The 11822-nt window shown below is 39.6% G+C and overlaps 1 protein-coding gene and 1 long non-coding RNA gene across 2 annotated transcripts; both read right to left on the reverse strand.

Moving 5' to 3' along the window:
- Window positions 1–3430: 3430 nt before the first annotated feature.
- LOC131892451 (uncharacterized) lies at window positions 3431–4396 on the reverse strand. Its single transcript, XR_009374562.1, has 3 exons — window positions 4070–4396; window positions 3801–3986; window positions 3431–3725 (listed from the first exon to the last, which is right to left on the reverse strand). It is a non-coding gene; the product is annotated as an uncharacterized LOC131892451 (long non-coding RNA).
- Window positions 4397–9898: 5502 nt separating this feature from the next.
- Window positions 9899–11775, reverse strand: LOC131892446 (uncharacterized). Its single transcript, XM_059242330.1, has 3 exons — window positions 11474–11775; window positions 10814–11040; window positions 9899–10389 (listed from the first exon to the last, which is right to left on the reverse strand). Exons 1-3 carry the CDS (start codon window positions 11595–11597, stop codon window positions 10090–10092), a joined length of 651 nt encoding a protein of 216 aa, XP_059098313.1. The 5' UTR covers window positions 11598–11775; the 3' UTR covers window positions 9899–10089.
- Window positions 11776–11822: the final 47 nt, after the last annotated feature.

Below are 11822 nucleotides of genomic sequence, written 5' to 3' on the forward strand. Positions count from 1 at the left end.
TTATCTCATTCCCTTTTATTTAGACCGTTTGCCGATCCTAATACATGGCATGCATGAAATCCATCTAGTAAACGTGGGTTCCTTGAGGGTTTGTTCAGTAATTAACAATGCATCCTGTAACACTCTTACTGTGTATATCATGAAAACTCCGAAATCTGTATCGAAATTGGTGAGAACATATTTACCCTTAGATTTACTCCATTTATATATACCATGGATGTCACAAGCATGACGTCTCTGAAACTATCGGAGGACCGTTGATGTAAGCGAATACATTGACGTAATACATTTGCCCTTCGTTCCAGAAATTTCCAGAGACTTCAATAAACCTGGTCATTTGGCAGTGAATAAAAATCGAACCACAGAACATTTCAGAACATTTCATTACAAACGTAGTTGACCGATCACTGTTTTCAGTGCTAGCTGAACACGGAGATTACAATGTCTGATTAAATAATTGTTTAAATGCCAAGGTATCTAAATAGGGTTTTCTTTGTCAAAGAAACTTTTTTTTTTTGGTTTGGTTTTTCACGGGCTTTTCTTACCGCTACAAGGAATGCAATCCTCAGGACTATTAAAATGAAAGGCTATAATTCCTCTATTTATTACCTTTCAATCTATACATGATATTTGGTCGACATGGAAACGTTAAACGACGTTAAGACGACTTTTTGAGCAGTTAATTAATCGTGCTTCTTTTTCTTTCTCTCGGTTTTAGTACTTTTTCCGAAGTGTGCCATTACTCTTTTGTACACATCTTATCACTGACTTGTGTACGACACGTTAATCGTTAATAGTCACAATTATTATTATTATTATTAACTACAATTTAAGTAGATGAAAACATGGACATTTCGGATGAGAAAGACGCCCAAGTTCTGTCGCAGCCCCGTCCTGGATGTTACATTTGAAAAAACAAATTTGATGAATTCGTACTAACTTCGATCCTCAGACTCAATTTTTACGTTTGAGAAATTGGGCTCAATTAACTCAATGTCAGTGGGAACAAGGTTCATCTTTCACCCCGTATTCCGATCCTCGATTTCCTTTTCACTACACTACACGTATTAAGTATCAAATTTCAGCCAAGCTTAGCAGCAACATTACCCACTTGTTCTCTTTTTAAATGATTTCATGAACCAGTGTCAATCGTTTTTGCACTAGCAATGGCCGACTCAGAGTCTTGTTGATATCAATAAGTTGTGACGTCATGATATCTGATCTAGTGTTACCAAATGATCAAACAAGAAGAGATGTACAAACTAAGTTATTCCATGGGTGGTTGCCATATATATGAAATATTGGAAGTAAATACTCTTGTGCATATTTCAACTTCTGTTATTGTATAATTCAGATGTGGAAAATGATATTTGAGCATCAAAATTCTCACACGCAACACAAAAGACTTTTGCCCAAACAACACCAAAGACGCAATGTATGGTAGCACTCATCTGACAGATTGGGGTGTCCAAAAATACTGGATTATGATGCGAAATTGATCAGGGAGATTACCAAAAATATTTGATCATCAAAAATCCTAAATATCTTACAACAACCTAATTAGCTCTTCCTGCGACAAATTAGAGACAGGAATTTTGAATAGAGTGGGCATTTGCGATTTTCACCTAATTTGAAAATGTCCTTCTTTGGATCGGAATACGGGGTGCTTTGTTTGGCAGAATTGCTCTCCTCTCTGGATAGTTGAGCCCAAAAATCTTTCTCTCCAACTGACACAAGTCCCGTGGAAATATTTTGCATTTTTCTCGTCCATGACCTTTCCTGAAAAAGCCCGGGAATTCAAAATAATTATACAAGTCAACTGCAGTCATCTCGAACACTCGGTTTTGCGGTTTTGCCTTGATGAGGAGATCGGAAGTCAAGCGACCAAAAGTGATTGACTCCCTCATTCACATGAGAACCCAGGTATTTCAACAAGAACTGGATCGCCCTTTGCTCCAAAAGAGAGCTATTGACATTGCCTCCCACGCCGTTTCTTAAAATGGGATAAATTTTGGACAAAGATGCTTGTGGATTAAGTGACTGAAACAAGTGGCAGAGCCGATGATTGCAACCTAATTGAATTTAAGAAATTTGGGACTGTCTTTCAATTTGCCAACCATCCAACTCCAAAGCAATGCCTGCTCATTCATTTTGAAGTTTGGCTTGATCCCTTACGAGGTCAAAAGTCAGGCTCATTATCCCTCGCAAGCCAGTGTCCAAAAATATGTCCAGTTGCTCTCGACAACACCAAACATGCCCTGGCTGGAATTTGCCATGAAACCCCCAGATGGCCATTTTCTCTTCAATGGGGGTTTGCTCCTCGAGAAGATCCTCAATCTTGGGAATGGCCCCTTCATAATCGAGAAATTGCCACGCCAACAATAATCTCGTTGGTGGCGAAAAGAGTGGCAATATCCATTTGCTTCAAAATTTTATGAGTCAGCATAGAAAAATAATTCATAAAATTGACTCTTTTTAAATTGAGACGGCATGAAAAAAAACGGCATAGAGACAGGACCCATTTTTTACCGTTTTGGCGTGGATCGAACTTGAAGTGAACACCCTCAAGACATATTTCAAAGATTGTTCGTCATTGCAGAGCCAAGTGTGGTATTAGGATGTGCTGTTAAAACCTTGAACAGCCGTGATGCAAATCTTGCTCCAACAAAATCGGGAGTCTCGGCCACAGCAACATGGCCAAATTTCTCCCGTTTGACATAAAACAAAAAAAAGTCACCTCCAAGTAAGGATCTTCTACAATGGTGTCTTCCTCTTTAGTGCCTGCACCCAGTAGCGATCCATTTTCTCCAATTATGGTATGTTTGTTGAAACAATAGCTGGAATTGGATTGATGGTATGTTATGCACAAGGCGGGTTCTCCAGAGTTCAAAAAGCCAACAGTAAAGAATCCAAGCTTTTGTGGCTCCTCTAGCACTCTCTTCACACCAATGGTCTTCTTTGTTCCTGGGGAGATGTGATGTACGACCATGAGCGTCAGCTTCACCGCCTTCATTATGTCAACGAATTCTTGTTCAACCATTCCGTTTTCTTGTCTGAACAATACACGTCATCCTTCTCTATTTGTTTCCAACCATTTCGTTCACGATCATGCGATGGCGCAGTCGGCAAATACGTCTTTTTTTAAGTATTGTCAATGGTTCATCCCTGATCTAAGACCCCGTGGTCCACGTCCGCTTCAAACGGCGTGTTCAAAAGTGATTCGTGCTCTGGTTCATCTGTTGTCCATCGTGGTGTTGAGTCTATCCATCCGTTGTCCATCGTGGTGTTGAGTCCATTCATCTACTGGTACCATGCCCGATAGGGAAGCAATGATAGCTTTAAAGGCAAGCCGTAAAGGTTTCAAGTCCGCCCTGTCTCGTACCAGGAATGTGGCAGTATCTGCCCTGAAAGTGTATGTTGACAGAGATGATCCAACCTTTTTTGAAAATCTTCTTGGACACTGGGATGACCGACTACAGAAGTACCTTGCCACGGAAGATCAGGTGATATTTAAACTCGCTTCCGATCCAAAGGACGCAGATCAAGCCGTTGACGAGCATGTAGAGGCCATTTTTAAGGTCAAGACTCTAATTATTGGATATCGTAGAGAAGCCGATGCTACTGTTCTCAGGCAGGCAGTCTCAGATGCATCATCCGTTCCATCCCCTGATTCTAGACAGGCCCACTCCGTTTTTCCCAGGCTTGAGGCCAAGAAGCCTCCACTTCTGGAAGAGGATACAACTCATAAAACATTTGTCAGGTGGCGCCCTTTATGGAATAATTATGTCCAACTAACTTACCTAGATCAGCGGGAGAGGGCAATCCAAGTTGGACTTCTATGGGAGTGCTGTAGCCCTGGTTTCCTATGCATTGTACGTCATTCCCTTGGAATACGTTCGGATACCGGCCGTACAGTGGTCGAAATTCTCAACATCATTGAGGGTCATTTACGAAGTCTCCGTAACGTTCATCTTGACATGAGGGATCTATTGGGCGTCAATCAAAAAGAAGGCCAAGATTATACTTCATTTTGCAACACAATTCGAGAACTGGCTGATTATGCTAATACCTCTCAAATCACGGAAGATCGCCTTCTAAAAGCGCTCTTATTCCAGGGAATGCGCAATAACTTGGACAAGGCCAAACTTATGGAGCGCAACCCGTCCACATTTAACAAGGCTCGTAAATTCGTTCTCGAGGCTGAGACCATCCGTGACGGCACCCGTGCTCTTACGTCCCCCCAATCTGTCAATTCTGAGGAATTGGGGGGTCAACGCCGCCACCAAGTCATTTAAACATTATCCCCTACATTCTCAAATCTAAGAACCATCCTGAAAGGCTATTTGTGCAAGCAAATACTTTGAAACAAGAACAAAGTACCTCAATGACGTAAACGCAAAGGTAGGAAGGAAAACCAGTTGCTGAATTATTCGAATATCCCTCCATGTTAAATCCAGTGGTTTGGAAAATATAACATCCGCTCGGATTCTGCAGAGAAATGATAGACCTTGAAAAGGCGGGACATTCGTCCACATTTAACATCGTTTCCATTATTCCGGAACCGTCATCGAATTCCAAGCGATCTTTCTTTTCACCGACGGAGACTGGAAAATGTAAAAAATGACAAAGAAAAAATCGATAATAGGCCATTGATCTTTGGTTCCACGAAAATTGACGGATGGACTTCATTCTTCGTTTGTGATTCCAAAGCTTTTCACCTTTAATAATCATCAAGCAAGCATCCATGATGTGTAAAACGAGGCACAAACTTGTGAATACACTTTTTTCATGTTTCTTCTGATTCTTTATGTTTTTTAAAAAGGCAGCTGTTTCTCCCCCTTGGTACTTTCATTTTTTGCAATACAAGCATTTGTGTGTCGAAAATTGTGAATTTGACAAGATCAAAAGATCATCCACAACCTGGTTTATGAAGTTAAACAAAGGCGGTCAAAGTTGGTCGAAGAAGCAATAATTAACTTTCAATGACAGCATTGAGTTCGAATTATGGCTCGGCTACATTAAATCAATGATTTCACTTATATCCTCTGACAATTGGACTCTGAATTGTTCCGACCCATTTGAACGGGAAGCCAAATGGAAGTCCAAATTGTTGACAAATTGACAAACTCACAAATTCAATGTGACAAACTTGGAACAGTCCATCACTGACAACAATCACACCATTACTTTTGGCAATATCGTACCTACGAGCGTATATCAACGAAATTTCACTTACTTCTTGAGGTATCACTCTTGAACGAGTCAGTTGCTTGACGAAAGGTGGCGAAATGGGAGTTACAACTTTGTCCATGGCTCAAAATCATCAAAGTGACCACAAGGCATGTCGTTGCAATCATCATGTTGATTCTGAAATGAAAGTAAGTTGGAAAACTTTATGTATAAACGAGTGAATTTGGAGGAACTGGCCAAACTCGAGCCTTTTCGAAAAGGGCTCAAGTTCAGACTCGTCAGAATTGGTTTGTTTTGCGATCTTTACTTTTTTATTTGTTTTTTCACGGGCTTTTCTAGCCGCTACAGGGAATGTAATCCCCAGAACTATGAAAAATCATCCATTTGTTACCTTTCAAGCTTTATGTAATATTTGGTCTCCCAACGAATTTGAGTTTCTTAAAAAGTGCTAATACTAAAAATTGAGCATCTTAAGAATTGCTAAAATTTAATAATGACATATTTTCCTATATTTATGGTTTTTCTTCCATAAATAAGTTTCTTGAGGCATTGTTAGGCATTTTTTTAACCTTTAAAGATGCGTTTGATTTCAGGAAATGAGAAGATTCCCCACATTTTTAAGAAACATGTATCTTAGTTTTTAAATGTGTGATAAGAGTGTAATTCATGAACTCCTTACAAATATGTTATGTGTTACAAGTATGAAATGTATCATTGGATATTTGACATTCAGCTGCTAAGCTTTTTTTAATTTAAGACTTAATCTTAGTTAAAATTACCCAGCCACCAAATGCCTGATTGTAGCGTGGCTTTGACTTATTAACATTCAAAATATATTTACGATATTTGTTTTGACTTTATAAAGCTGCATTGTATCAACATAACGAATTTATATATGAAAAAACATTTAAGTGTATATATTGGAAATTAAAAATTTCAGTGAAAAGGTTAGTTGTTACTTCATATTTATGTATTTTAAGAAAGCTTAGATATTATTGATTACTGATTCTATTTGCTAATTAACATCTAGATTCGGTAAAGAAATAACATGATTTAGGGTTTAAAAGTGTTTGCTTGTCAATCCCCTTTTGGACAATTGTGCTTATTTTTTGACACATTCTGCCCACTTATGTTCACTTTTGTCCACTTTTGTCCACTTTTGTCCTCTTTTGTCCATTTTTGTCCACTTTTGGACACTTTTGTCCACTTGGTGTCCAAAAGTCACGCTAATTCCCAAAATTGCCCACCCTGAATGGTAGGTCTCTGCAATTACCCGGCACTTTTGTTCCCCGCCTCTGCACAGACTCAATCGCACGAATATCTTTGACACCACACTTGGGTGCCACATTCCAACAAGGACCGGACGTAGATCCTGAACAGCATGGCCCAGATCTCAGAGTCCCTTGTTTTAAAGTGACGTTTAAGCAAGCCTAGAATACGATTTGCTCTTACTTTCACGCCTGAGCAATGCCTGCTGAACGTGTTTGTTGGTTCAAAGGTGATTCCAAGATCTTTTTTGAGAGACTTTTCGGTCAGGAGAGAACCATTGGTCATAGAGTAGGTGAAAGGCCTGGAGTGTCGGCGTCTTCCAAAGCTCATAAACGTGCTTTTCAGGGAGTTCGGTCCCCTGCTGTATACCGAGGCCCGTCCTTCAACCGCTGAAATGTCCCTCTGAAGAGCTGGCACGTCTTCTAGGTCATTGATCTGTCGGAAGAGCTTCACATCGTCTGCAAACTTCAACATCCTCGATCCATGCAAAGGTTGCAAGTCACTCACATAGACGAGAAATAGAAGTGGTCCAAGTACACTCCCTTGAGGAACACCAGATTTGACCGGTTTCCAGTCGGAGCCAGTGCCATTCTGGACCACTCTTTGTCCTCTTCCTCTTAACCATGCTTGAATCTAGGTTTTCACCGAGCCACAAACCCCTCACGACGTCCTCCAACTTCCGCAAAAGTAGTAGTCCATGGTCAACTTTGTCAAAGGCCTTCGAAAAATTCAAATAGATCACATCCAGATCCAGCACCCATGTCAAGAGACCTTGTTTCAGCATCTTGAAAGACAAGGTGGTTTGTGGCACAAGAGCGCCCCGGTAAAAAAAACATGCTGGTCCCGAAACAATTTGCGCTTATCGCCAAAGAACCCAGTCATCTTTTCCTTGATAACGAATTCCATGATCTTGCATGGGATGCTTGTCAAAGAAATTGGTCTGTAGTTTGTTGACAGTCGTTTATCCCCCCCTTTATGGATGGGTGTAACATTTGCCACCCGCCAGTCTTCTGGATCACCACCATGGGTTATCGACATATTATTGATCACAGTGAGAGGGAGACATACTGAATCACTTCGTCTCTTCAAGACAACTGACGAGATCTCATCCGGACCGCAAGCACTCCCATTTGTCAGTTTCTTGATTACGCGATCGACCTCGTATGCGTCGAATGATATTTGCGATAGTGATGTAGCCGGTTTGATAGGATGTTTTTTCTCTCAGGTAGTGATGGTGGGACAAAACTCGGACAAAAACTGTGTGTTTAATAGCGTGGCCATTTCCAAATCATTTGAGTGAAATTGTTCAGTAAGTTGTGTCAATCCTTGATCAAGTTCCTTCAGACAATTGCGAATCGCGAAACATGTTTGACATACGTTTCTTAGCCCAATGACTACAGATTTGCCCATTTTAACCCATGTTGTAATATCAGTACCACAATAAAAAGTTGAACTGATTACCTCACAGGATAGTCTAATGGAAAGTCGAAGTTCTACTAACACACTCCGCTACTCTTGCTTAGATAGAATCAACATTCAATTTTGACGTTGTATTGTAAGCCATGATAAACGAATCAATGAAATATTGAAACTGGCGTCTTTTCGAGAGATCAATCATGGCCATTTCTTAGCCCATACCAAGCATTTCATTGAGACACCTATTTTTTATCACTTTAAACGATTCGGATTGGGTTGCTTCATAGGTAGATAACGAATGACATAAACGTCGCAACAAATCAAGTCAGTATCTTTGTCAGGTTAAGAATTAACAACCCAAATAAAAACCAAACTGAGTGGAGTTATTCTTACCTCATCCTTGATTAATCCTTTTAACGTACTTTTTTAACTGGATTGTGAATTAAATCCACAGTATCTTAAAAATAGGAAATTCATTATCAAGTTTCAAATCAGCGAATGTGGTCACCAGCACTTAACAAAATGATTTTACCTTCGATTTGGGTCAAAAACGCGTCTAAAATCGCGTCCAAAGGGATGTCGAAATTAAGCTATTGGGAACGCCTTGAATCACTGGGATAATACAGTATTCAACGTTGCCATGAACGTTACCTAATCCTTTATGTATTTAAGTGTCTCCATTCCCTTTGTCCTAACCCGGGAATTCGACATAAGGTTAGCAAGAGACGAGGCATTTCTTGTGAAATGCGCCATGAAATCAATCCCTTGGATAAAAAAGGGTGCACTAGAGCGGCTGATTCAAACAGTTTCAACAACGAAATGTTTTATAAATTATGACGCACCATGACGTACAGGGAATTTCATCCCGTGCGTCGACGGCAAACCCGGAGAGAATTTTTTTTGGTAAGATGACATTGGATCAAAGCCTACACAACCCCCAACTTTACAAGGGGGAAGCAAAGGAAATCCTCGTTTCTGACAAGTATTCAGAGAAGGTACGAAAGGTATCTGATATATTTGTACATTTTCAAAAGCATCCATGAGTTTTGACACAACCAAAGTTTTAGGGTCAATGGCAGTGACCGCAGAGGCTTAATGTGCGTTTTGAGAGCACCTTCAAGCCTTCGAGAATCCAGGCTGGTTCAAACAATGAAGTCCAAATACCTTCTTTCTCGGGCTCCTTCATTGTTTAATTTGCTTCCCTCTGATATTCGTAGGGAATACGTAGGCCTTGTTGATCCGGTAGCAGTTTTGTGTACGTCCTCGGGGGCCATAGGAATCTGGTTGTAACTATTGATGGGATCAAATCAAATTTCAAATTCAAGGTTGCCAGAAAACGTGGATAGCGAAAGCACCCACCTATTCCATCGCAACGTGAACACTTAGGTTTGAGCACAAAGGCAACCCTGATTTGACGGCAGAAAAATCAGGGCTACTTTTCGAGGCTGACTAACGGGTTTCAGAGATTCCACCAGTAATGTCATAGGCCATTAAACATGTAAATTGGTAGCCCTGGTTGCAACCTCCCGTGATTATTAATTTGATCCCCATCACTAGAACTTGTAACCACGCACAAGATCAATCTTTTGTCTGAAAAGGTCGTCAAAACAATTCTTAAGAAAATCCCAATAGAACGATTCCGTCAAAAAAATTGTCAACAGTTTTAAATTCACACAACCATTTCATAGAGACTCTAGGGGTAAAAGATCGTAAGCACCAACAGAAAACTTCAACACAACACAAAGAGGAAATGAAAACGTGATAGGTCTAGGTAAACGAATTATTTCAATTGAAAACTCATTGATATTGCACAAGTTTAAAGCAAGAATTGTAATTGTAGTTAGTAACATTTTTAAAATAATTAACAGAGGTCAGTCATTGGCTTCGAGTGACAGAATCTCTTTTGTTATAAATGTATTGTTTGGTGCATTCTTTTCATGAGCCTTTGAAAACGAACTCCAACTCCTTCTTCATCTTTATTTTTGAACAAGACCAAAAGACCAAAAAGGCTGTAATTGTGTTCTTGAAATCATTCTCTTTTCTTTATTTTCACACAAAGTTCGCTCACATGAACACCAAATATTTTATTTAATCAACATGTTCGAAACTATGAAGTCGGTCAAAATAAAAGAAAAACAAATCAACCAAAATAATCACTTCATAGTTCATAAAAGTGGTAAAAACATAGAATCGGGCTTTTGACCCCCAACTCTTTTAATCAATACAAATAACAATTTCGGCTCCGTTGCCGTTTTCTGTGTTGTCGGCGCCAAATTCAATGGAAAGTTGATCGTTAGAGAAAGCGCGGATCTTGTCTTCTGTAATCGTGCCACAATATGACAGGGAATTTTTACGCGGATCTCGGTCATCGGAGTCACTATTGTCGTCTTCTTGCTGTTCATCGTTGACACCAGAAATTAATAGAAAATCATCGCATCTTCCATCACTGTTCGGTCCTTGGAACTGGAAATCTTTTTCTTTAACGGTCATCGTTCCACTTACAGTAGCCCCAAACTGAAATGACATAATTAAATTGGAAGCGAAAGAGAAAGACAATATGCAATTTCATGTGTTCTCCATCCGCACAGAGATAAAAATAGTCTGAAAATGTGATTGTTTTGGATCTACGCATTCACTATCAATCTTTTCAAATGGAGACCATTATTCTGAGCTCAAAACATTGGCAGTAATTACAATTTACTAAAAAAAATAAACCTTCAGCATGAATTGGTTTGAGTTGGGGTGTCCAATTTGAACAGCTTGTCAAAGTGGCCCAAAAACACAAATATACGTGGAAATTTGACAACAAAGCCATCACAAATCAACATTTTCATCGTGGGCCCAATTTCCATTTAGACATTATCCCACATTCTCAAATCTAAGAACCATCCTTAAAAGCTATTTGTGCAAGCAAAAACTTTGAACAAGAACAAAGTACCTGAATGGAGTAAGAGCAAAAGTATTGAGAACGAGATCCTGAATAATTCGGATATCCCCCCAAGTTAAATCCAGTGGTTTGGAAACTATAACATCCACTCGGATTCGGCAGGGAAATGGTAAACCTTGGACGGCCATTTCCGAGACATTCTTCAACATTTAACATCGTTTCCATTATTCCGGAACCCTCATCGAATTCCATAGGATCTTTCATTTCGCCGACGGAGACTGAAAAAATGTTAAAAAAGACAAAGAAAAATCAATAATCGGCCATTGATCTTTGGTTCCACGAAAATTGACGGATAAACTTCATTCTTCTTTTGTGATTCCAACGCTTTTCACCTTTAATAATCATCAAGCAAGCATCCATGATGTCTAAAAAGAGGCAAAAAATTGTGAATAAACTTGAGCACAAATCGGCTCCCTTTCACGTTTCTCCTGATTCTTTTTGTTTTTAAAAAGGCAGCGATCCCTCTCTGGGATCTTTAATATATAGTAATAATGTATCCGAAGGGGAAAGCTTTCATTTTTATCCTCTGACAAAAACTCAGGTCACGTGGAACCACCCATCAACAATCAAAATCACTTTCTCGACAAAAATCACGCCATTACTTTTGGCAATATCGTACCTACGAGCGTATATCAACGGAATTTTACTTACGTCTTGGGGCATCACTCTTGAACGTGTCAGTTGCTTGACGAAAGGTGGCGAAATGGGAGTTACTACTTTGTCCATGGTTTAAAATTATCAAAGTGACCACAAGGCATGTCGTTGCAATCATCATATTGATTCTGAAATGAAAGGAAGTTGGAAAACGATACGGATTAGCAGTGCATAAACGAGTGAATCTGGAGAAATTTTCCGAAAAAGGGTTCAAGCTCAGACTCGTCAGAATTGGTTTGTTTTTCAATCTTTATTTTTTGTTTGGTTTTATCACGGGCTTTTCCAACCGCTACAGGGAATATAATCCCCAGAACTATGAAAAAATATTCATTTATTACATTTCGAG

This window comes from Tigriopus californicus, chromosome 12 (assembly GCF_007210705.1).
Source record: "Tigriopus californicus strain San Diego chromosome 12, Tcal_SD_v2.1, whole genome shotgun sequence".
Lineage (NCBI taxonomy): Eukaryota > Metazoa > Arthropoda > Copepoda > Harpacticoida > Harpacticidae > Tigriopus > Tigriopus californicus.